At 51.6% G+C, this 23,972-nt stretch overlaps 1 protein-coding gene across 1 annotated transcript in view; it reads right to left on the bottom strand.

Annotated features, from left to right (window-relative positions):
* Positions 1 to 23,972, bottom strand: part of LOC138765405 (thrombospondin-3-like) — a 60,355-nt gene that overhangs the window by 32,824 nt on the left and 3,559 nt on the right. The window contains 9 exon segments of the mRNA XM_069942447.1: positions 1,015 to 1,163; positions 3,669 to 3,720; positions 5,369 to 5,451; positions 8,834 to 8,857; positions 9,592 to 9,694; positions 14,662 to 14,915; positions 17,617 to 17,823; positions 20,996 to 21,095; positions 22,811 to 23,055. Coding sequence (XP_069798548.1) covers positions 1,015 to 1,163; positions 3,669 to 3,720; positions 5,369 to 5,451; positions 8,834 to 8,857; positions 9,592 to 9,694; positions 14,662 to 14,915; positions 17,617 to 17,823; positions 20,996 to 21,095; positions 22,811 to 23,055 — 1,217 coding nt within the window.

Genomic DNA, 23,972 nt, shown 5'->3' with positions numbered 1-23,972 from the left:
TGTTCAGCACTCTCATTGCCCGTGGGAAGAAGCTGCTCCTCAGCCTGGTTGTACTGGCTCAGATCCTCCTGTATCTCTTCCCCAATGGGAGAAGCTGAAACATGCTGTTTGCAGGGTGGTAGGGGGTCCTCAATGATTTTGTGCGCCCTCTTCAGACGATGATCCCGTTAGATCACGTTGATGGGGGTGGAGGGAGGGAGACTGCAGTGATCCTCTCTGCCACTCTTGTGGTCCTGTGGATTGACCTCTGGTCCCTTTCTCTGCAGCGAGGTACCCATGGGGTGATGCAACCCAGCCAGGATGCTCTTGATAAAGCTCCTGTAGAAGGTTTACAGGATAGTGGCCGTAGCCTTGCCCGTTTCAGTCTTCTCAGGAAGATCAGTCGCTGTTGCATCTTCCTGACAAGTGAGGAGATGTTGAGTGTCCGCAATAGGTCACTAGTGAAGTGAACTCCTCAGAACTTGGTGTCTCCACTCTCTCCACCATAGAGTTGTTGATGCGTCATGGAGGGTGGACAATCCATTTTTTCCCTCTCAGCCCCACTGCCCCGGCCTTCACCCCATAATCCTTGATGCCCTGGCTAATCAAGAACCTGTCACTCTCTGCCTTAAATACACCCAATGACCCGGCCTCCACAATCACCCATGGCAACAAATTCCACAGATTCACCGCCCTCTGGCTGAAGAAATCTCTGTTCTAAGCAGATGCCCTTCAATCCTGAAGTTGTCCCCTCTTGTTCTAGACTCTCCCACAGTGGGAAACAACCTTTCCACATCTACTCTGTCCACACCTTACAACATTCGAAATGTTTCAATGAGAACTCCACCCCCCCCCCCATTCTCCTAAATTCCAATGAGTACAGGCCAAGAAGTCAAACTCTCCACACAGTGTGGCAGCGAGTGAAAGCTTGGAGAGATAAAGGCCAAATGAGGGCAGACATCTTGGTCGGCCCGCTTGCGCGCTACCCAGGTTGGGTGCCGGGGTGATGGACGACAACACAGTCGAATGGCTGACCTCGTCAATATCAGCACAGTACGAGCCATTCCCCGTGAACCCCTCCGGACACGGTCCACAGCGATAGCCCGGGTACTCGTACGTCTCCACGCACGTCACGGTTTCGAAGCAGGGGTTGGGGTCACAGCGGGAACGATGTTCATGGAAGCCTTTGGGGTGAAGCAGAGAGGCCTGGTTACAAAAATACCCCCCCCCACACCTTAATCCAGAATGGATCCCACTGCACAGAATCCCACACATTCCCATTGAACCAATGAAAGACACCCTTCCCATCCACTCCCGTTGTTCAAAATATCATTGAACTAGCCCCTACCCACCCACTCGTGTACAGCTGAGCCATCCCACAACTACCTCAGCTACACTTCCTCACACCCTGCAAGGATTTTGTTCCTTTCTCCCAATTTCTCCGTCTCCGTCTCATCTGTTCCCAAGAGGAGGTCTTCCATTCCTGATGTCGATTTATCCGAAATGTCCACCTTTTTCCACAAACGTGGCTTCACCTCCATTTCCCGCTCATCTGACTTGGCCCCCCGCTCCCCAACCCTACCCCACCAAACACAGGATTCCCCTTGTCCTCACCAACCGCCCCACCCAGCCTCCGCATTGAACACGTTTCCACCACCTCCAACACGAGCCGCCCAAAGAGGCTTTTTAAATGAAGCAACTCTTCACCTACATAACCATATAACCATATACAGCACAGAATAGGCCAGTTTGGCCCTACTAGTCCATGCTGGAACAAATCCCCACCCTCCTAGTCCCACTGACCAGCACCTGGTCCATACCCCTCCAATAATCTCCCCTCCATGTAATTATCCAGTCTTTCCTTAAATGTAAATAATGTCCTTACTTCAACCACCTCTACCGGAAGCTTATTCCACATCCCAACCACCCTTTGTGTGAAGAAATTTCCCCTCATGTTCCCCTTATAATATTCCCCCTGCAATCTCAAACCATGGCCTCTGGTTTGTATATCCCCCACTCTTAATTGAAAAAGCCTATCCACGTTGACTCTCTCTGTCCCTTTTAAAATCTTGAACACCTCCATCAAATCCTCCCTCAATCTTCTACGCTCCAGAGAAAAAAGCCCCGGGCTGCTCAACCTTTCTCTGTAACTCAAACCCTGACATCCTGACAACATTCTTGTGAACCTTCTCTGCACTCTCTCTATTTTGTTTATATCCTTCCTATAATTTGGTGACCAACACTGCACACAGTATTCCAAATATGGCCTCACCAATGCTTTGTACAATTTCATCATAACATCCCAACTCCTGAATTCAATACTCCGATTTATGAAGGCCAACATTCCAAATGCCTTCTTCACCACTCTATCTACCTGAGTATCAACTTTGAGGGTACTATTTACCATAACTCCTAAATCCCTTTGTTGCTCTGCACTCCTCAATTGTCTACCATTCAATGTATATGACCAAATTAGATTTGCCTTTCCAAAATGGAACACCTCACACTTATCTGTATTAAATTCCATCAGCCATTTCTCAGCTCACTCCTCTAGCTTTCCTACATCTCTTTTTAAGCTACAGTAATCTTCCTCACTGTCCACAATACCACCAATCTTTGTATCATCTGCAAACTTACTTATCCAATTCACCACCCCTTCTTCCAGATCGTTAATATATATAACAAACAATAGTGGACCCAAGACTAATCCCCGAGGAACTCCACTAGTCATCGGCCTCCAATTTGATAAACAATTTTCTACCAGTACTCTCTGACTCCTCCCATCCAACCATTGCTGAATCCACTTCACTACCTCCTTATTTATACCTAATGCCTCCACCTTTTTTCCTAACCTCCTGTGGGGAACTTTGTCAAAAGCTTTACTAAAGTCTAAATAGACAACATCCACAGCCTTCCCTTCATCAATCATTTTTGTAACCCCCTCGAAAAACTCTATAAGGTTTGTTAAGCATGATCTACCCCTGACAAAACCATGCTGACTACTACCTATCAATCCCTGATCTTCCAAATATTTATAAATGCCATCCCTCAGAACACTTTCCATCAACTTAACCACCACAGACGTCAGACTCACAGGTCTATAATTTCCAGGCTTACATTTGGACCCTTTCTTAAACAGCGGAACAACATGAGCCACCCTCCAATCCACTGGCACTACCCCATGACCAGTGACATCCTAAATATATCTGTTAATGGCCCTACTATCTGTACACTAGTCTCCCTGAGTGTCCTTGGGAATACATTGACCGGACCCGAAGATTACTGCCATCACTACCTTCTCAGTTATCCTTATATGATTCATGACCTCCCCACTATTTTTTTTTTACTTCAGCTGGTACAATACTTTTTTCTCTAGTGAATACCGAGGAAAAGAAATCATTTTATCCGTGGAACTGATCTACTGCAACAGGTTGACCTGCTGGGTTTCTCCAGCCTTGTGGTTTTGCCCTTCCCACCTACTCCTGTTGTTCGGAATTCCAATGAACCAACCCCTTCCCACCCTCTTGTTTGTACAGAATTTAGTTGGACCAATCCCTTCCCTCTCACTCCAGTTGCCCTGCCTTTATTCAGGACACCTCCCTCTTCTACCCAGAGAATTTCCCAGATTCTATCCGCACACTTTGCCCTGGCTGACGGCCGGACGTCTGAGGGATGGGACACAGACTCACCACAGACTTGACATTCCAGGATGGTGTTCCGGATCAGTGACATCTCCTTCACCTGTTAAAGGGGCAGGGAGATGTTAAAGGGGCAGGCAGTGCCTGGGATGATGTGTGGCTCTGTGCCTGAATTGGCAATCACCATTCCCATTCCTGGATCTGTGGATGGGACCCCCACATAGGCCGAGACTCTCAGCTGGGATCTCTGACCCCTTGCAGTGATGACTGGGTCAGTAACCATCAATGCAACCCTGTAAAATGAACTCTGAGTGGATTTCCTCTCTTTTCCCCAATCCCACTCCAGGTATATCTCTGTCTCCACCCCCCCCTGCCCTGGGGGTCAACTGAGGGACACCCCCCCGCCCTGGGGGTCAACTGAGGGACACCCCCCCGCCCTGGGGGTCAACTGAGGGACACCCCCCCCGCCCTGGGGGTCAACTGAGGGACACCCCCCCCGCCCTGGGGGTCAACTGAGGGACACCCCCCCACCCTGGGGGTCAACTGAGGGACACCCCCCACCCTGGGGATCAATTGAGGGACACCCCCCACCCTGGGGATCAATTGAGGGACACCCCCCCACCCTGGGGATCAACTGAGGGACACCCCCCCCCACCCTGGGGATCAACTGAGGGACACCCCCCCACCCTGGGGATCAACTGAGGGACACCCCCCCACCCTGGGGATCAACTGAGGGACACCCCCCCACCCTGGGGATCAACTGAGGGACACCCCCCCACCCTGGGGATCAACTGAGGGACACCCCCCCACCCTGGGGATCAACTGAGGGACACCCCCCCCACCCAGGGGATCAACTGAGGGACACCCCCCCCACCCTGGGGATCAACTGAGGGACACCCCCCCACCCTGGGGATCAACTGAGGGACACCCCCCACCCTGGGGATCAACTGAGGGACACCCCCCCCCACCCTGGGGATCAACTGATGGATACCCCCCCCCACCCTGGGGATCAACTGAGGGACACCCCCCCACCCTGGGGATCAACTGAGGGACACCCCCCCACCCTGGGGATCAACTGAGGGACACCCCCCCCCACCCTGGGGATCAACCGAGGGACACCCCCCCCCCACCCTGGGGATCAACCGAGGGACACCCCCCCCACCCTGGGGATCAACTGAGGGACACCCCCCCCACCCTGGGGATCAACTGAGGGACACCCCCCACCCTGGGGATCAACTGAGGGACACCCCCCCCGGGGATCAACTGAGGGACACCCCCCCACCCTGGGGATCAACTGAGGGACACCCCCCCACCCTGGGGATCAACTGAGGGACACCCCCCCACCCTGGGGATCAACTGAGGGACACCCCCCCACCCTGGGGATCAACTGAGGGACACCCCCCCACCCTGGGGATCAACTGAGGGACACCCCCCCACCCTGGGGATCAACTGAGGGACACCCCCCCACCCTGGGGATCAACTGAGGGACACCCCCCCACCCTGGGGATCAACTGAGGGACACCCCCCCACCCTGGGGATCAACTGAGGGACACCCCCCCACCCTGGGGATCAACTGAGGGACACCCCCCCACCCTGGGGATCAACTGAGGGACACCCCCCCACTAACAGCAACACCCCCAGTCCCAATCACATCCCTGACACCAAAGCACTTCGCGCCATCCCATGTTTTCCATCTGACCCCGTGCCCCACCCGGAGTTTACCCTCCGCCCGCCCCCAGGTACACTCTCACCTGCTCCCTGATATCTTGCCTCAGTTCGCGAAGAACCTGGTTGAAAAGCCCCAGCTGATTGGCCAGAGCCTTCATCTGGTCACCTGCGGCAAACAAGACGGTAACCGGGATCAGTCGGTGACTCCATTCCCCCCACCAACTCGGCTCCCGGCCCCGCAGACCACTTCCTGCTGACTTTTCTGCCCAGATCATCCGGGATCCCTGCCAGCTTGACCAGATCTGAGCACCCAACGCTCCGTCCATCGGGAAAGGACAGGAGATGTGAGTACTAACTACAGCAAGGATGTAGCTGTAATGGAGAGCGCACAGAAGAGATTCACCGGGGTGGAGCCTGGAATGGTCGTTTATAGTCATATGGAGAGATTGGATAGGCTGGGTTTATTCTTGCTGGGTTGCAAGAGGGTGGGGGATGACCTTAAAGAGGTTTATAAAATAATGAGGTGTAAAGTTAGGACAGATAACATTTTTGGGTGTATTGTATGGATTTGGGGCTGATCAAAAAAAAAAATCACCGTACAATTTTCCTATCACATACCGTTTTTATAGATAAAATATGACAGGAAATCACAAAAATAGGTTATAAGTCCACAAATCAAACTGATTTGGTCAGTTCAAGCGTGCCTGGGCATGCACTCAGTGCAGGTGCTATGCGAATGTGGTCTCAGGCCTGGCCATGCTCAGTCAGGATAGATGCAGACAGACTATAAAGGCAGCTCACATGTACAGATGCTGTGCATTACATGGATAAGAGACAGAACACATGTTGATGCACATGTTCTTCAGGCAATAGAATAATGAGTGCACTTAAGAATAGCATTTATGGTCTTCAGGAAGATTCAATGCAGTAGAAATATCTTGTCTAAGTGGCAACAGCTGCCAGAGTACTCCCTCAGAGTATTATGAGCAGTTTTGGGCTCCTCATTTAAGAAAAGATACGCTGACATTGGGGAGGGTTCAGAGGATGTTCACAAAGATAATTATGGTTCTGAAAGGGTTATTATATGATACATTCTGTTACATTTGTGGCGAATTTACACTTAAGGCTCAAAGACGCAACCTGACTGCACTTATTAAGAAAGCCTACGAGCTCTACTTTGTTTGGAAAATTGGTAACCAAGACAAACCCTGGGCTCCTCACATTCGTTGTGCAATATATGCCGTCAGCCTGACAGCTTGGGTCAGAGGTAGATGGAACTAAACACACTACATTCAATAAAAGTTAATTTAATGTTTCCCCAACTTCCTACATGGAGGAATCTGAAATTATCTCTTTATTCAGCTTGAAGTTGTCCATCATAATTTCCCCCATTTGTTTTCGAGAAACAAACCTTTTGAAAAAAAATTGTCGTCCAGTATAATGAAAAGTTTTATCCCCAGGATAATGGAGGGCATGGGTCTAAGGGCGAGAGGGGATATCTCCACACGGGGGAGGAACGAGCTGCCTGAGGAAGCAGTAGAGGTGGGAACAGATTCTGGCATTTAAAAGATGTTTGGAACGGTACATGGATAGGAAAGGGTTGGAGGCATAGGGGCCAAAGGCTGACAGACAGGACAGGCTTCAAGGGCACCACAGAGACGGTGGGCCAAAGGGCCTGTTTCTGACCCGCATCACACGGACCTTCCTGTGACTACTCTGGTGCCTAAGGCAAATGATCTGCCTGGGGAACTGGACCATACTTGGTTGACCCCTTCACAGGAAGGATGGGGAGACTTTGCCAAAGCATCCTGAAGAGGTTTGCCAGGACGTTGCCCGGATTGGAGGGTCAGAGCTATGGGGCGAATGTGGACAAACTCAGGTTGTTTTGTCCGGAGCGTCAGACACCGTGAAGAGTCATGACAGAACGTGCAGCACGTTAACAGGCCCTTCATGCCCATGAGCCCATGCTGCCCAAATACTCCCAATTACCCTGTACGTTTTTGGAGGCTGGGTGGAAACCAGAGAAAACCCATGCACCGGGAGGACCTACAAGCACTGGCACTGGTGAGACCTCCCTCAGAGTATTATGAGCAGTTTTGGGCTCCTCATTTAAGATGATATGCTGACATTGGGGAGGGTTCAGAGGACGTTCGCAAAGATAGTTATGGTTCTGAAAGGGTTATTATATGACGGGCGTTTGACAGCTCTTGGTCTGTACTCGTTGGACTTTAGAATGAATGGTGCTGAAATCTGTGCTCTCCCCCTCCCACAACAGGTAATACTGCTGGGGAGGAGAGCTGGGTGATGGACACCTCACCTGAGGTGGGGGGGGCACTGAGCAGGAACCCTGACTGATTTCCCCCCCCCTCTAACCCTGCGGGGGATTCCCTCTCTCTCTCTAACCCCAGGGTCAATGAGCAGAAGGCTGGGTCACTTGAGGAGGCTTTTGGGAATTAACCCATTGAGCATGATCTGGACGCTCCGCATTTCGAATGACAGACAAGGGGCCCTGAAAGGCATCTCTAAACCAGTCAGATTCTTATTGATGTTCCAGTTGCAGTCTCTTATTAGTCCAGATTTAATTATCGACTTGAAATGCCTTCTTCGGTTGTCACCATTGGTTTCCTGCTACCGGATCAATATTCCAGACCTTGGATAACTAACTATTGGTGACTGAACGAACACCGAGTAATCTCCGTGAAACATAAAAATCCGCAGGCGCTGTAACTGTAGTCAAAACACAGAAATGCTGGAGGAACTCAGCTGGACTTGCAGCTCCCACACCTCCTCCCCGACCACCATTCGGGACCCCAAACAGTCCTTCCAAGTGGATCTGCATCCGGTCCTCCCACTGTGGCCCCCTCTACGTCGGAGAGACTGGCCGCAGACTGGGAGATCGCTTCGTTGTGCACCTCGGCTCTGGCCGCCGCAATAACGCCCAATGGCCACCCATTTCAATTCCCCGTCCCATTGCCTTGGGACATGTCTGTCAATGGTCTCAAGCACTGCCGGACTGAGACCGCCCGCAAATTGGAGGAACAACACCTCATCTTCCGACTGGGCACCCACCAACCAGACGGCATCAACATCGACTTCTCTGGTTTCCTTCAAACCCCCACCCCATTTTCTTTCCCCCCCGTCTCCCTCACTCCCTCTCTCTCCCACCCCTCTCCCCCCCCTCTCCCTCCCCTCCTACCCACCCCCCCTTTCTCTCCGTCTCCTTTCTCCTTATCATACCCTTTTGTCTGTTGCTCTGGACCCCTCCCCTTCCTCTCCCCAGCCTTTAATTCAGATACCTTTTTTTTCCTACTCATACCCTGAGGAAGGGCTCAGTCCTGAACCATCGGGAATGTATCTTTCCCTCCTATGGACCAGCTGAGTCCCTCCAGCGTTTCTGTGTTTCGACCCAGTGACCTCTCCTGGGCTCAGAACCACGGCCAGCATTCCATCGCCATCAATTGATGAATCTGGAGTTTGATTAGTCCCAGTCATTATGATCACAGCACCACATGCAACCAACAGTCCCCTGATAAAGTTACTGCACTCACCTAGCATGGAACTGGCATCATCCACTGAGAAAAGATAAGAAAATGAATGGTTACATACAAGTAAATCCCTTCCCACTGCAGCCTTGGGACAGAAGCCTGAAGCCTCTTGGTCCAAGAGCAGTTTTCCTTCCAATAGCTGTCACATGAAGAGGTGTTGCAGGCTCCAGGGAAGTGGAGGACTGACGCAGGACACCAGAAAACAGGGAGACCACCCCTTCACCCCCCCCCCCCAATATGAGAGATAGCCACGGCGACGGACCAGCAGGGGGAGGCACCCGAGGCTGAGGAGCACGCGGGTGACGGGGCCATCAGGTGGCTGGAGGGGACCCAGGCGGCTGCCGGGGACTGTGGTCAAAGGGCCACTGGAGGCCAGCTGAAGTGGGTGGGGGGGGACCAGGCTTCCTGATCGTGTCGGGGGGGAGGGGGTTCAGATCTAGAGCTCGGGCTGCCAATGGTTTGTGGGGGTGAATCCTCGGATATTCGGTGACTCTGAAGGGACTCTTTTGCTTCTCTTTCTCTGACTGAAAGGGGCACCGGCTGGCGGCGAATCTTTGCCTTATAGTCGACTAAAAGAAATTGAGTGGCAATGTCACATTTTCTGCTTTATTACACCACGATAAAATAACCTTGAATCTTTCTGTGCTGTAAAACTCCACCATTTTGTAGGGAAGAAGAGGAAAGGCAGCCGGTTTGTTTCATCCTCGGCTCCAAAAACCAAACCACCCCCCCCCCCCCCAACCCCAGCTGCCAGCTCGTACCCGTGTTCCTCAGCGTGTCATCTCCATGAAGCAGGCAGCCCTGTAGCGCTTCCACCTTGGTCAGTGTCCCCCCGAAGATGAGCTTCAGCTCCTGCAGCGAGCCCTGGGGGACAAAGCCAACGGGTCAGTCAAAGGGGAAACCAATAAGGAGATCTGCAGATGCTGGGGTCTGGTGAAGTGCAGAGCAGTGCTGGAGGGTCTCAGCAGGCCGAGCATCATCGGTGGAAAGCAGTCGGCGGTTCAGACCTGAGCCCCTCTTCGGGTGTACGCAGATTCAAAGTTACGGGCCCGAGACGCCAGCTCCCTGTTGCTTTCAGCTGATGCTGCCTGACCTGCTGGGTTCAGATTCAAGCTTTTTCTTTCCAGTCACATTCCACTTTAAGTAATCCCTCTGCCAGCGGTGCTCTGTGATTAGTAAGGGATTGCTTAACCTGGTAATGTGGATGGGAAGGGAAGGTTGAGAATCACTCTCCAGACCCAATTGTTACTGAAATATTTTGGTTGAGAAAAATGGTCATTGGCCCATTTCCTTTGGCGTTCTGAAACCATGCACATAATGAATCCATTAGGTACGATTTAAACCATGATTTTCAAACTTTTTCTTTTCACCCAGACACCACCTTACTAATCACAGAGCACCAATGGCACAGGGAATACTTAAAGTGGTGTGTGAGTGGAAAGAAGAAGGTTGAGAACCACTGTCTTAAACTTTCACCCTTAACCCATGCCCTCGAGTTCTCGCCTCTTCCAACCTCAGTGGAGAAAAACTGCTTGCATTTACTCTGTCTGTTCCCACTCATAATTGTAAATACCTCAATCAAATCTCCCCTCATCCTTCTACAGTCCAGGGAATAAAGTCCTGGCCTGTTTAACCTTTCCCTGTAACTCATTTACTCAAGTCCAAGCAACATCGTGTAGCACGGTTGGTTAGAGCCTCGCTGTTGCAGAACCCTTGTGTTGAAATCGGTGGACTTTATAAAATTTTAACCACGTACAACCCATTGGCTTCTAACATCATCTTTTCCCTCCTCCACTCCTCTGTCGGCTCTGGTTCCCATCCCCTTGCAAATCTAGTTTAAATGCCCAGAGCAGTTGGGTGACAAAATACTCCAAGCATGGCCACTCTAATTTCTTACACAACCTCACCACAACATCTCAACTCCGATATTGGACAACTCAAGGCTGTTGCTGTGACACCACGTAACGAGCTGATCTCTCCTCCCCCTCCTGTGCGCTTCCTCCATGCAGTCTGTGATTCCACCAACAGCTGTGAGGGTCATGGAACCAGAGGTCGATAGAGAGGGTCATCTCAACGGCTGGGGATCTCACTGGGGTCTCCCTGCCCTCTACTGGCAGCGTTGCTTAAATGGGGCTCAAGGAATGATCCTTTCACAGGATCAATGACCCACGACCCTTAGGAAGGGGGCCCGGGAGCATCAAAACCAGGATGGCCAGGCCGGTGAATAAGCTTCTTCCCGCAGGCTGTGAGAATGATGAATGAAATCCTGTAACCGAGTAAAGCATTCCAAAATGTTTGTGTGTTTCTTCACTTAACCACCAGTGTCAACAGAATCATGCGATTTGCATATTACCTGTTCATGAAACGGCTGTACCTTTACAATCAGAATCAGGCTTTATTGTCATAAAGAAGTCATGAAAGTCTGTGCTTTTGATAAGCACTAGCAATAACTCCAAAGACTGAGTGAGGAACCATAGGCTTTAAATACATACACGTTAGATTGCAGCTGGCCCGACTCCATGTGCTCGAATGAATGGAAAGGAGGTAAGGAGGTCAGCCGTTACGGCCAGGTCGCAAGGGGAGGGGTTACAGGGGACAGAGTCATCAGTGGGCCGGCCAGCCACTCACAGACAGAGGAGTATATACATATCACCGCAGTTTTGCTGCATGAAATTCAATGTTTCACAGCAGTGTCACATTAGAACCATCTTACATTACTATTAAAAAAAATTAAAATAATAGTACACGAAAAGTAAGGCAGTGTCTTTGGTTCATTGATCATTCAGAAATCTGACAGCGGAGAGAAAGAAGCCGTCCTTGTGCTGCTCAGTGCTCGCCTTCAGGCTCCTGTACTTTTTCCCCAATGGCAGCAGAGTGAAGAGGGCACGGCCTGGGAGGTGGGGGTCTTTGAGGATAGAGGCTGGTTTTTAAGGCACCGTCTCGTGTAGATGTCCTTGATGGAGTGAAGACTGGTGCCTGTGATGTCACAGGCTGAGTTAACAATGCTCTGGATTTATTCTGGTCATGAGAGTTGGCACCTCCGGAGCAGGCAGTGATGCAACCAGCCAGAATGCTCTCCAGGGTACACCTGTAGAAGTTTGAGAGAGTCTTCGGTGATGTATTGAATCTCCTCATGACACCTCACAAACTATAGCCACTGTTGAGCCTTCTTTATGATTGCATCGACATGGAGGCTCCAGGACATGCTGACACCCAGGAATTTGACCCTCAAGTTCTTGACCCTCTCCGCTACTGAGCCCTTGCTGAGGACTGGGTCGTGTTCCCCTGACTCCATCCTGAAATCCACAATCATCTCTTTAGTTTTGCTGATGTTGAGCGCAAGGGTGTTGATGTGACACCAACTCAATGAGCTGATCCATCTCCCTCCTCACTCCTGCAGTTTGATTCTGCCGACAACTGTGTCTCTATTGTGTTCTGGGTTTGACCTTGCCCACTTCATTGTATATGGTCTGATTTTATTTCTTGTGACCGTGTAGCAATCTTGCCTCTGTTGCGGTACCCATTCTGCAACGTGATTTTCCAATTCTGGTCAATGAATGATTCCACTTCTCATCGAACATTGTTTCCTTGGCATTTTTCTGAAAACATCATTCTTTCTCCACTCTCTTACCATCTTCTCAGTTTATGTCAAATATCCTTGGCCACTTCGATGACTTTTAACTTAAAACTTGCTTCACACTTTCTTCATTAGAATGAGGGATGTGGGGTCCACCAGACGGATGTGGGGTCCACCAGAGGGATGTGGGGTGTAACACAACATGGCTAAACCGATAAAATGTAATGTGGCTCAACTCGATGCAACGCAACACGGCTCAACTCGATGCAACGCAACACGGCTCAACTCGATGCAACGCAACACGGCTCAACTCGATGCAACGCAACACGGCTCAACTCGATGCAACGCAACACGGCTCAACTCGATGCAACGCAACACGGCTCAACTCGATGCAACGCAACACGGCTCAACTCGATGCAACGCAACACGGCTCAACTCGATGCAACGCAACACGGCTCAACTCGATGCAACGCAACACGGCTCAACTCGATGCAACGCAACACGGCTCAACTCGATGCAACGCAACACGGCTCAACTCGATGCAACGCAACACGGCTCAACTCGATGCAACGCAACACGGCTCAACTCGATGCAACGCAACACGGCTCAACTCGATGCAACGCAACACGGCTCAACTCGATGCAACGCAACACGGCTCAACTCGATGCAACGCAACACGGCTCAACTCGATGCAACGCAACACGGCTCAACTCGATGCAACGCAACACGGCTCAACTCGATGCAACGCAACACGGCTCAACTCGATGCAACGCAACACGGCTCAACTCGATGCAACGCAACACGGCTCAACTCGATGCAACGCAACACGGCTCAACTCGATGCAACGCAACACGGCTCAACTCGATGCAACGCAACACGGCTCAACTCGATGCAACGCAACACGGCTCAACTCGATGCAACGCAACACGGCTCAACTCGATGCAACGCAACACGGCTCAACTCGATGCAACGCAACACGGCTCAACTCGATGCAACGCAACACGGCTCAACTCGATGCAACGCAACACGGCTCAACTCGATGCAACGCAACACGGCTCAACTCGATGCAACGCAACACGGCTCAACTCGATGCAACGCAACACGGCTCAACTCGATGCAACGCAACACGGCTCAACTCGATGCAACGCAACACGGCTCAACTCGATGCAACGCAACACGGCTCAACTCGATGCAACGCAACACGGCTCAACTCGATGCAACGCAACACGGCTCAACTCGATGCAACGCAACACGGCTCAACTCGATGCAACGCAACACGGCTCAACTCGATGCAACGCCACACGGCTCAACTCGATGCAACGCAACACGGCTCAACTCGATGCAACGCAACACGGCTCAACTCGATGCAACGTAATGTGGCTCAAACCGATGTAATGTAACACAGCTCAAGGTTGGCCAGGGTAGAACTTATGAACACAAGAACATAAGAAATAGGAGCAGGAGTCGGCCATCCGGCCCATAGAGCCTGCTCCGCCATTCAATGAGATCTTGGCTGATCTGATGATCAACTTATCTCCACCGACCTACCTTTTCCCCATATCCCTTAATTCACCTTCTTTTGTAAAAATCTATCCAATTTCATCTTAAGTATACTTAATGAGGTCTGATCTACATCCCTCTGATTCACTGCCCTCAGGGAAAAGCAGTTCGTCCTCATCTCTGCCCTAAATCTACTCCCCTGAATCTTGAGGAATTGTCCCCTCGTTCTGGTCTGCCCAAAAATGGAAACAACTTAATGACCTCTATCTTATCTACACCTTTCGTAATTTTATACGGTTTTAACAGATCCCCCCTCATTCTTCCAAATTCCACAGAGTATAGTCCCAGGTGACTCAATCTCTCCTCATAGCCCGACCCCTTCATCCTTGGAATCAATCTAGTGAACCTCCTCTGCACCACCTCCAAAGCCAGTCCATCCTTCTTTAAGTAAGGAGACCAGAACTGCATGCAGTTCTCCAGATGCGGCCTCACCAGGACCTTGTACAGTTGCAGCACAACCTCCCTGTTCCTAAACTCAATCCCTCCAGCAATGAAGGCCAACATTCCATTTGCCTTCTTGATAACCTGCTGCACCCGCAAACTAACCTTTTGCGATTCATGCACAAGCCCTCCCAAGTCCTTCTGCTTAGCAGCATGCACCTCAATTCAAAAAGCAACACAGCTCAACTTAATGACATTCAAGGCAACACCACCCATCAATGCCAAGACACTGACGGGGAAGTGCTGAGCTCACCTGCTGTCTCCCGAATACTTTGCTGATCCTGGTGTGGACAGTGTCCGTTGCCTCGGGGGGGATGGTGGCCATGGCCGGGAGGCCTGCACTGGAGTCCACCCGCCGGCAGTCGACATACAGTTCAGCTGCAAGGCGGCCGCGCCGCAGCCCGCTCACCCTCAGGACCATGGAGTGAGGGTTCCCGTCAGCCAGCCGAGCGTTCTGTAGGCTCACAGACTGCGTCTTCCTGTCCTCCCTCATGTAGCGGAGGAGCACTGAAGGAGGGAGAGAGAAAATGCGACAATCAGCGCGTTTCGCTTGCTCCATTCAAATGTCACCCACTTCCCCAATCCGAGACCAATTCCATTCCCTTGTTCCCTGTTCTGTTCCTGGTTCCGTGTCAGATAACCCTGCTACTTGGCCAACATCACAGTGGTTTTCGACATAAAGACTGCACTCTACAGGCCCTTGGGCCCTCTGTTTTGTTTTGACCTATATATATATATATATATATATATATATATCTATCAAAAAATATAAACTATCTCATAATACTCTATTTTTCTTTCAAGCACAAGCCTGTCCAAGAATCTCTTACACGCTCCTATTGTTTCAGCTTCCACCACTGCCACCCCCCCACTCTCAGTGTAACAAAACTTACCCTTCTATGTCTCTCCTAAACTTTCACAAGATTCACAAGACAAAGGAACAGAAGGAGGCCATTAGGCCCATCGAGTCTGTTCCATAAATCTACTCTACACTAGTTCCAATTAATGGCCTTTTCCCCGTATCCCTTGATCCCCTCACTAATGAGATATTTTATTTCTTGTTTACATACTCCCAGGGATCTGGCCTCCACTGCTATATGCGGTACTGAGTTCCACAGATCCACGACCCTCTGGCTAAAGAAGTTCTTCCTAATCTCTGTTTTAAATGGATAACTTTCATTTTCAGACTATGACCCCTTGTCTTTGATTCACCCACCAAGGGAAACATCTTACCCACATCCACCCTACCTAAACCTTTCAAAATACAAAATGTCTCTATGATATTTCCTCTCATTTTCCTATACTCCAATGAATACAACCCAAGAGCTGCCAAACGCTCCTCATGCATTAGCCCTTGCATTCCGGGAATCATTCTGGTAAATCTCCTCTGCACCCTCTCCAACAACATCACTTCCTTTCTAAGATTGGGGGCCCAAAACTGCACACAGTTACTCCAAATGAGATCTCACCAATAGAGCCTCATCAACACCTCTTTACTCTTATACACATAGCATTTGCTTTCTTCACTACCAATTTCACCAGATGTCCTCTGGTGTTTTCTACTCCCTCCCTGGGAAAAAGGTGCTGGCTGTCTACTTTATCTGTGCCTCTAAGAATCTTGTAGACTTCAATTAAGTCACCTCTCATCCTTCTTTGCTTCAAAGAGAAAATACCCAGCCTCATAAGATTAGTTTTTGATCCAGGCGGCTCCCTGGTGAATCTTCTCTGCGCCCTCTCCGCATCTTCCATGTCCTTCCTACAATGAGGTGACCAGAACTGAACACAAGACCTGTACTCTAAGTGAGGTCTCACCAGAGATTTGTAGAGTTGCAACATGACCCCTCAACTGTTGAAGTCAATCCCCCGAATCATGAAGCTCAGCAACCCACTGGCCTGCTAACTCGGCCAGGGGTTCTCAACCTTTTTCTTTCCACTCACACACCACAATGCCATCGGGGCTCTGTGATTAGTAAAGGATTGCTTAAATTGGGATGTGAGCGGGAAAGGAAGATTGAGAACCTCTGAACTAGCCAATCAACTTGTGCGTCAATCTTGAGAGGTATGGATTTGGGACCCCAAGGTCCCTCTGTCCCTCCACACTGTTAGGTGTCCGACCATTCACCTTGTACTCAGCCTTTTAGTTTGTCCTTTCAAATGCATCACCTCACACTTATCCGGATTGAACTCCCATCCGCCACTTCTCTGCCCAACTCTGCAACCTGTTTATGTCCTTTTGTAACCTACGACAACCTTCAGCTCCATCCACAACTCCTCCAACCTTCGTATCATCCACAAACCTAGACACATCCTTCTGCTTCTTCATCTAGGTCATTTTTTTTTTCTTAAATCACAAAGAGCAGGGGTCCCAGAACAGATCCCTGCTGAATTCTACTTGTCACTCATCTTGTCACCAGTAAAGTCACTTGACCCATGCTTCTTCCACCTCCTCCCTCAATGCCACAGCCAAATCATCCCCACACCACTCCTCCCCCTCTATGCCACATCCCTCCTCTGCCATTGTCTCACCATCACCCCCCCCCCCACCCCACCTTTCCAACGCTACTCCCCTCCAATCCTCAGGATACCACGTGAGGGATAGAGACTGGGGCTTGAAAATAAGAAATAGGAGCAGGAGTTGGCCATCCAGTCCATTCAATGAGATCTGATGATTGGCTCATCTCCACCAACCTACCCCATATCCTTTAATCCCCCTACTATATATAGTATACTATATATACTATCCAACCTTGTCTTAAATCTATTTACTGAGGTCGCCTCCACTGCTTCAACAAGCAGCCAATTCCACAGATTCCCCACCTTCCGGGAAAAGCAATTCCTCCTAATCTCCGCCCTAAATCTACTCCCCTGGACCTTGAGGCTCTGACCCTGAGTTCTGGTGTCCCCCACCAATGGGAACAACTTACCTACCTCTATCCTATTTTCGCCTTTCATAATTTTATACGTTTTTAATCAGATACCCTTTCCTAAATTCCAGTTAATATGACCCCAGATGACTCAACCTCTCCTCATAGGCCGACCCTCTCATCTCTGGAATCTGAACCAGAAGAGGGAGCACAGCGACCCCAATCCCAGAGGTTGGAGGTCAGAGGGGATGGGGGGGAGTGGCGTGGGGGAAGAGAGAGAACCGCTGGCCCGCAATCAGCCTGAGACTCTCCCGTTCCTCTCCCCCCCCCCACCCCGCGCTTACCTCTGTTGATCTTCCCCATCACAGACACCTCCAGGTAGCGCGCATTGTCCCCATTGTTGTAGAATCCCAGCAGGATGCCCCCCTGTGCAGGGGGCAGGTTGAAGGAGGACACCACGAAGAGCTCATCCACAGTCAAGATTTCAGTGGCCAACTTCTCCACTGCCACAGCCTCCTGGAGCACGTTGCGCACGGACATGAAATCGACCACTGCTGGGGAAACAGCACAGGGGCGCCAATCAGTGACTGGCCTCTGAGGCAGAATCTTAAAAAGAGCGGAAGTGCCTCAGGGTAAACGTCACAAAGAGTAGAACCTGCTCCTTACCAGGCTGTATATTACAGATAACATGTTAGACTCCTCGCAAAAGAAGCTTCTCACTGTACTCAGTATTTTATTTTAAAAATACATATTGTTACAAGCCCAGAGGACTCCACAGCCCAGCAGCAATAAAAATTCACCAAGACAATGGTTACTTAAACAAAAATCGCTTTTAATTTTCCTTCAAACAAGATCAAACTTAAATTTATTACTATTAACTTAACGCCCTTCTAATTCTAAGCACATGTGTATGTAATGTGTATATATTCAGGAAAGTTCTTGGTTTCACTGTCCAAACATTCATTTCTCCAAGTTGACCAGTGTCAGGCAATTCTCATACTGTGCACAGAATTTAACATTTATGGATCTCCATTAGGTTCTGGTGCTTAAAGGGAAATGGTTACCACTCAGGAAGGTTCTTGTTGGTTTCAGAGAGATATTTGTTGCTCGTTGGACACATACAAACTGATTCCCTCCGATCAGCCACTTCAGTGACTTGCCGAAGAAACTTGCCCCATCGTGGGTTTTCCAAATGATAACCTCTTCTTCCAGGTCACCACCGAGTTCCTCTTGTTTCCTTATTTCAGGAGAAATGGTCAAGCCAGCCATTTCCACTTTTGAGGACTACAAGGGTTTTGAACAGGCTGAACTCAGAACTCATAGCCCATCTTCAAAACGGGGTCATTCAACAATGGCCATTTTGCAGCCTCAGCTGCTCCTATAGATCTGATCTCCCTCTCTCCCCTCTCTCCCCTCTCTCCCCTCTCTCCCCTCTCTCCCCTCTCTCCCCTCTCTCCCCTCTCTCCCCTCTCTCCCCTCTCTCCCCTCTCTCCCCTCTCTCCCCTCTCTCCCCTCTCTCCCCTCTCTCCCCTCTCTCCCCTCTCTCCCCTCTCTCCCCTCTCTCCCCTCTCTCCCCTCTCTCCCCTCTCTCCCCTCTCTCACAGAGAAGAATCCTGTTTGCTTTTTCCTCTCTCTTCTCATAAAAACCAAAAACCTCTCCCAAGGCTCCAAACCCAATCAGTACTTCTGAGCCTGGACTCTTGTACCAATTTGCACCTCCTTTGAACTTCTTTCCAAGGCAGTTCCATTGACTCTGCAAAATCATCCGGAGCTTCAGCAAAGCTTTTGCATTTTAAATGAGATGTCTTTTGTGAAGAGACCTATACACTAAACCCCCCACAATCTATCTCTTTTAAAGAGATATTTATCCATAACCATACTTATATAACCCGTAACAATATGATTCAGTTAGATCAAACCTCATTCTTCTATTGATCTATTTTCCTTAGCTGTTCAGCACAGTTAGCGTAGAGGGGGACACAGTTAGCATCGGGTAGCATGGTTAGCGTATGGGGGCACGATTAGCGTGGGGGGGGGCACAGTTAGCATAGTATGTGGCCCGGTTCACAGTGGTTGGTGCAACACTGTTACAGCGCCAGTGACTCGGGTTGGAATTCACTGCTGTCCGTAAGAAAATTGTGCATTCTCATCAAAGGAGGGCATCTGCGGGCATTGCCCTCCCCAATCAAGGTTATGTAGCCCCCCCCCCCCCCATACGGCCATCAGACCCATCCCCACACCCTCCGTGTCAGTAGCATCTAAGTCGATGCAAGCTAGTGACTCTCCGGCCCCGTCACTAGCATGTGTCAGTGGCGACTTGTGACGCCGGACACAATTTAAAAAAAGAGCCCTGATGTCCGATGTCAGAGGGGCAGATGGCGTTAACAGGTAGGTCCGTTGACCCCCACCCACCACTCCTCTCCTTGGTCGAGGGGCAGGTCCCTGCTTGCATCCACCCCCCCTCTGCTGAACGAGCCTCCCTCAAAATCGCCAATCCTGGTTTACACTGGGTGCTTTGGTTTCCTCCCACCCTTCAAAGCGTACAGGTGTTGTAGGTCAATTGGGCGGCATGGACTCATGGGCTGAAGCACCTGTTACCATGCTGTATGTCTAGATTAAAATATAATAAGACCTATCCGCTTATCCCAGGAATTAGTGAACCACCATTCATTCCCGGTCTCTATCCTTTCCTCAATAGGGGGAGCTACATACCCAGTACTGGATTCTGGGCTTCCGGACGGAAAGACCAGTCTGTCCAGGTCAGGAGCAGAACATCGAGGACTGTCTTCTGGGCTGCGCGCTCACCCCAGTCCCGTTCACGCTGCCGACTCCATCGTCAGATCCAGCTCCGACAGTCTCATCAGGTTTGCAGCAGTTGGCTTCATCAGGAGTGATGAGAAGAGGTGGGAAATCTTGTGACACGGTGCGAGAGGAATGACCTCAGTCTCAACATGGACAAGGCAAAGGAGATGACCGTGGGCTTCAGGAGGACCAGGAATGGCCACCCTCCCCTAGACATCAACAGCTTTGTAGTGGAGAGAGTGGGGAGCACCAGGTTCCTTGGGGTTCACTCAACTAGTGACCTATCATGGACACACACCTCCTCACTTGTCAGGCAACAGCTGATAAGATTGAAGCGGGCAAGGCCACCGGCCACTGTCACATTAACTATTTTGTGGGAGCTCTATCGAGAGTGTCGTAGCCGACGGCATCGCAGTGCGGGTACAGTTGCTTCAGAGAAATGGATCGCAGGTCAATCGACGGGGCCAAAAGAGTGGTAGAGAGGATCACTGGGGTCTCCATCTCCCCTGTCGACGTGATCGTAGTCTGAAGAGGGCGCACAAAATCATCGAGGACCCCCCTCCCCCTTCAACCCCGCACACGGCATCTTTCAGCTGCTCCCACCGGGGAAGAGATACAGGAGGATTGGAGGCTGCACCACCAGGCTGAGGGACAGCTTCTTCCCCACGGGCAGCGAGAACGCTGAATGAACAGAGAAACTGCTCCCACTAACCATCAGAGACCCTCATTTGTATATATGAATACTTGTTCAACATTCCTACCTCCATTATATCTATGCCTTTCATAATTTTATACATTTCTGTAAGATTCCCTCTCATTCTTCTAAATTCCAGTGAGTACAGTCCCAGATTCAGTCACTCATCAGGCCAACTTGGTGAAACCTCTCCAAAGGACAAAAGGATTTCTCCTATTAAATCATACCTGTATTCTTCATTGTGTCATCCCCCTGGAGACAGGCCTGCAGCACTCCCAGGTCACTGAAAGTCCCTCCAAGAATCAGCCTCAATTCCTGGATCGAGCCCTGGGAGGAGGTGACGCTCAGGTCAGTAAGAGGGGATTCTGCTGCGGACACAAAGGGCGAACTGGCTGGGCATTCAGGGACTGAACGATGCATGGGGCTCACCTGTGAGGGGGGGGCTGCCTCACAGCTCAGAATCGGGGTGGGTTGGGGTCTCGGCAAATATCAGGCACCAGATACAGACAGGGCCAGAGGTCGAGGAGGGCAATGGTGAACACACCTCCCCCACCAGGCCCAAGACACACACAGGGCCAGAGGTCAGGAAGTGAGATGGTGAACATACCTCCCCCACCAGGCCCCAGAGTGCTCCAGAGAATCAGAACCAGAGAATGGGGAGCAAGATGGGGTGAGATCACCCTACCAGCCCCCAGAATGGTCCAGGCAATATCAGGACCAGGGATAAGGGAGCAAGAAAATCTCCCTCACACCCACCCACTCACTCTCTCCCTCCCACCTCCCCACCCCCCCCCCCACCCACCCCAGGCCTCAGTAAATGTATTTAAGACAAGGTTGGATAGATTTTTACATAGTAGTGGAATTAAGGGATATGGGGAAAAGGCAGGTCGGTGGAGATGAGCCGATTATCAGATCAGCCATGATCACATTGAATGGCAGAGCAGGCTGGACAGGCCGAATGGCTGACTCCTGCTCCTGTTTCTTATGTTCTTATGCTTCCCCTTCAGGTGCAGAGGTAGGTCGAAGGGCCGGGAAGTGGGATGGGGTGCAATTCTCCTGCCCGTGCCCCAGAGTGTTGCGGAAACCAGGACGAGAGAGGGTTGAGGAGGATGGTGGGGAGCAGGTCTCCCCCACCAGGCCCCAGGCGGATTTGGAGGGTCGGGGACCGGGGACGCGATGGAAACTGGAGCTAGGGGGACCGGCAGACGTCGCTGTGTGATCCTACATCACTTCCCTTTCCTTTGTCATTGGCAAAACGGGACATCAGAGAGCGGAAAAGCTCAAGAAAGCTATCCGCCATGTCCTGCTACACACGACCATATTAAATGGATACCTTCAAATTAAAAAGGTAAATTTTAAATACTGGATATACTCGCAATTGTTGATAACGCAATAATCAAACCCCCATCTTTGGCCCAAAAATCGCATGTTCTCCATATGACACGTGTAAAAGTCAATCCTGCTCCTTTTAGCTCCAGCCATTGCCCATCCGAGCTCCTGACACCCCAACAGCAGACCCTTGCCCCAGCTGGCCGCCCCGTCCAAGTTCCCGACTCTCTGACAGCAGACCCTTGCCTCAGCCGCTGCCCATCTGAGTTCCCAATGCCCCCACAGCAGACCCTCGCCCCGGCTGCCCGCCCATCCAAATTCCCAATGCCCGGACAGTAGACCCTCACCCCAGCCGGCCAAGCTCCCAATGCCTTGATCAACACAGGTCAAAAGTTTGACCTATGTAAAAGTCAACCCCCCCTCCCCCTTTTTAGCCCATGAAAGTGGTCCCAGGATGGAATAGCTTGGTGGTAGGAGGAGGCAGAACAGCTACATCGTGGCTTCAGTGGCCCTGGGTTTGATCCTGACCCTCTGGCCTTACCCTGCCTGGGGTTCGATGCCTTCTCCCGTGTCTGCCAGTTTCCTCTCGGTGCACTGGAAAAGTTCGAGCAGTGGCTTGGAGGCAGCCACGCTGGAACCCCCGCTGGCAGAGGGAAGACCCGAAATCAACGTTTCCCCCCCCCACCCCCACCCCGTCCTCACCACCATCTCACCTGCGGTGACGTAAAGGCCTTGCTGCTCCTGGCGTGGGCCGTGCCAGTCACCCCGGCGGCCATGGCCGGGAGATCATCACTGGCGTCAGCCTGCCGACAGTCGACGTAGAGTTCAGCAGCAAGGCGTCTCAGCTTTAGTCCCTTCACCCTCAGGACCACCGAGTGGGGTATCCCGTCAGCCAGCGCTGGGGTCTGGAAGCTCACGGACTGCGTCTTCCCATCCTCCCTCAGGTAGCGGAACAGCACTAACAAGAAGGCAGCCATTAGCGCCGAAAGACTGCATGCGCTCGCCACCCACCGATGGTAACTTGATTCAGTTATGGTCGCCTCAGGTGAATCACACTCACAAGATATGGAGCAGAAGTAGCCCCATTGGCCCATCGAGCCCGTTTGTCTACCATGAGCTCACCTATCCTCCCACTCAGCCCCAAACCCTGGCCTTATCCCTATAACCCCCAACTACTCAAATACAGGTCAGTTTCTGCCTTAAATACACCCAACGACCTCACTTCCACAGCTGCCTGGGGCAACAGGTTCCACAGACTCGTGACCGTCTGGCTTAAGATATTTCTCACCATCTCTGATTTAAATTGACGCACTTTTATCCTGACATTGTGCCCTTTTGTACGTGACTCCCCTACCACGGGAAACATGCTTTGGAGAGGGTGCAGAAAGAGTTTGCCAGGATGCTGTGCAATGCGCAAATGTGCCAGAGGAACTCAGCAGGTCACACAGCATCGGTGGGAGGCGGGGAGGCGGGGAGGCGGGGAGGCGGGGAGGCGGGGAGGCGGGGAGGCGGCGGGGGAGGCGGGGAGGCGGGGAGGCGGGGAGGCGGGGAGGCGGGAGGCGGGGAGGCGGGGAGGCGGGGAGGCGGGAGGCGGGGAGGCGGGGAGGCGGGGAGGCGGGGAGGCGGGGGAGGCGGGGGAGGCGGGGAGGGGGAGGGGGGAGGCGGGGAGGCGGGGAGGCGGGGAGGCGGGGAGGCGGGGAGGCGGGGAGGCGGGGAGGCGGGGAGGCGGGGAGGCGGGGAGGCGGGGGAGGCGGGGAGGCGGGGAGGCGGGGAGGCGGGGAGGCGGGGAGGCGGGGAGGCGGGGAGGCGGGGAGGCGGGGAGGCGGGGAGGCGGGGAGGCGGGGAGGCGGGGAGGCGGGGGGAGGCGGGGGAGGA

The sequence above is a fragment of the Narcine bancroftii genome, chromosome 5 (genome assembly GCF_036971445.1).
Source record: "Narcine bancroftii isolate sNarBan1 chromosome 5, sNarBan1.hap1, whole genome shotgun sequence".
In the NCBI taxonomy this organism is placed as follows: domain Eukaryota; kingdom Metazoa; phylum Chordata; class Chondrichthyes; order Torpediniformes; family Narcinidae; genus Narcine; species Narcine bancroftii.
The sequence above is the reverse complement of the archived record's forward strand: the minus strand, read 5'-3'. Positions and strand labels throughout refer to the sequence as shown.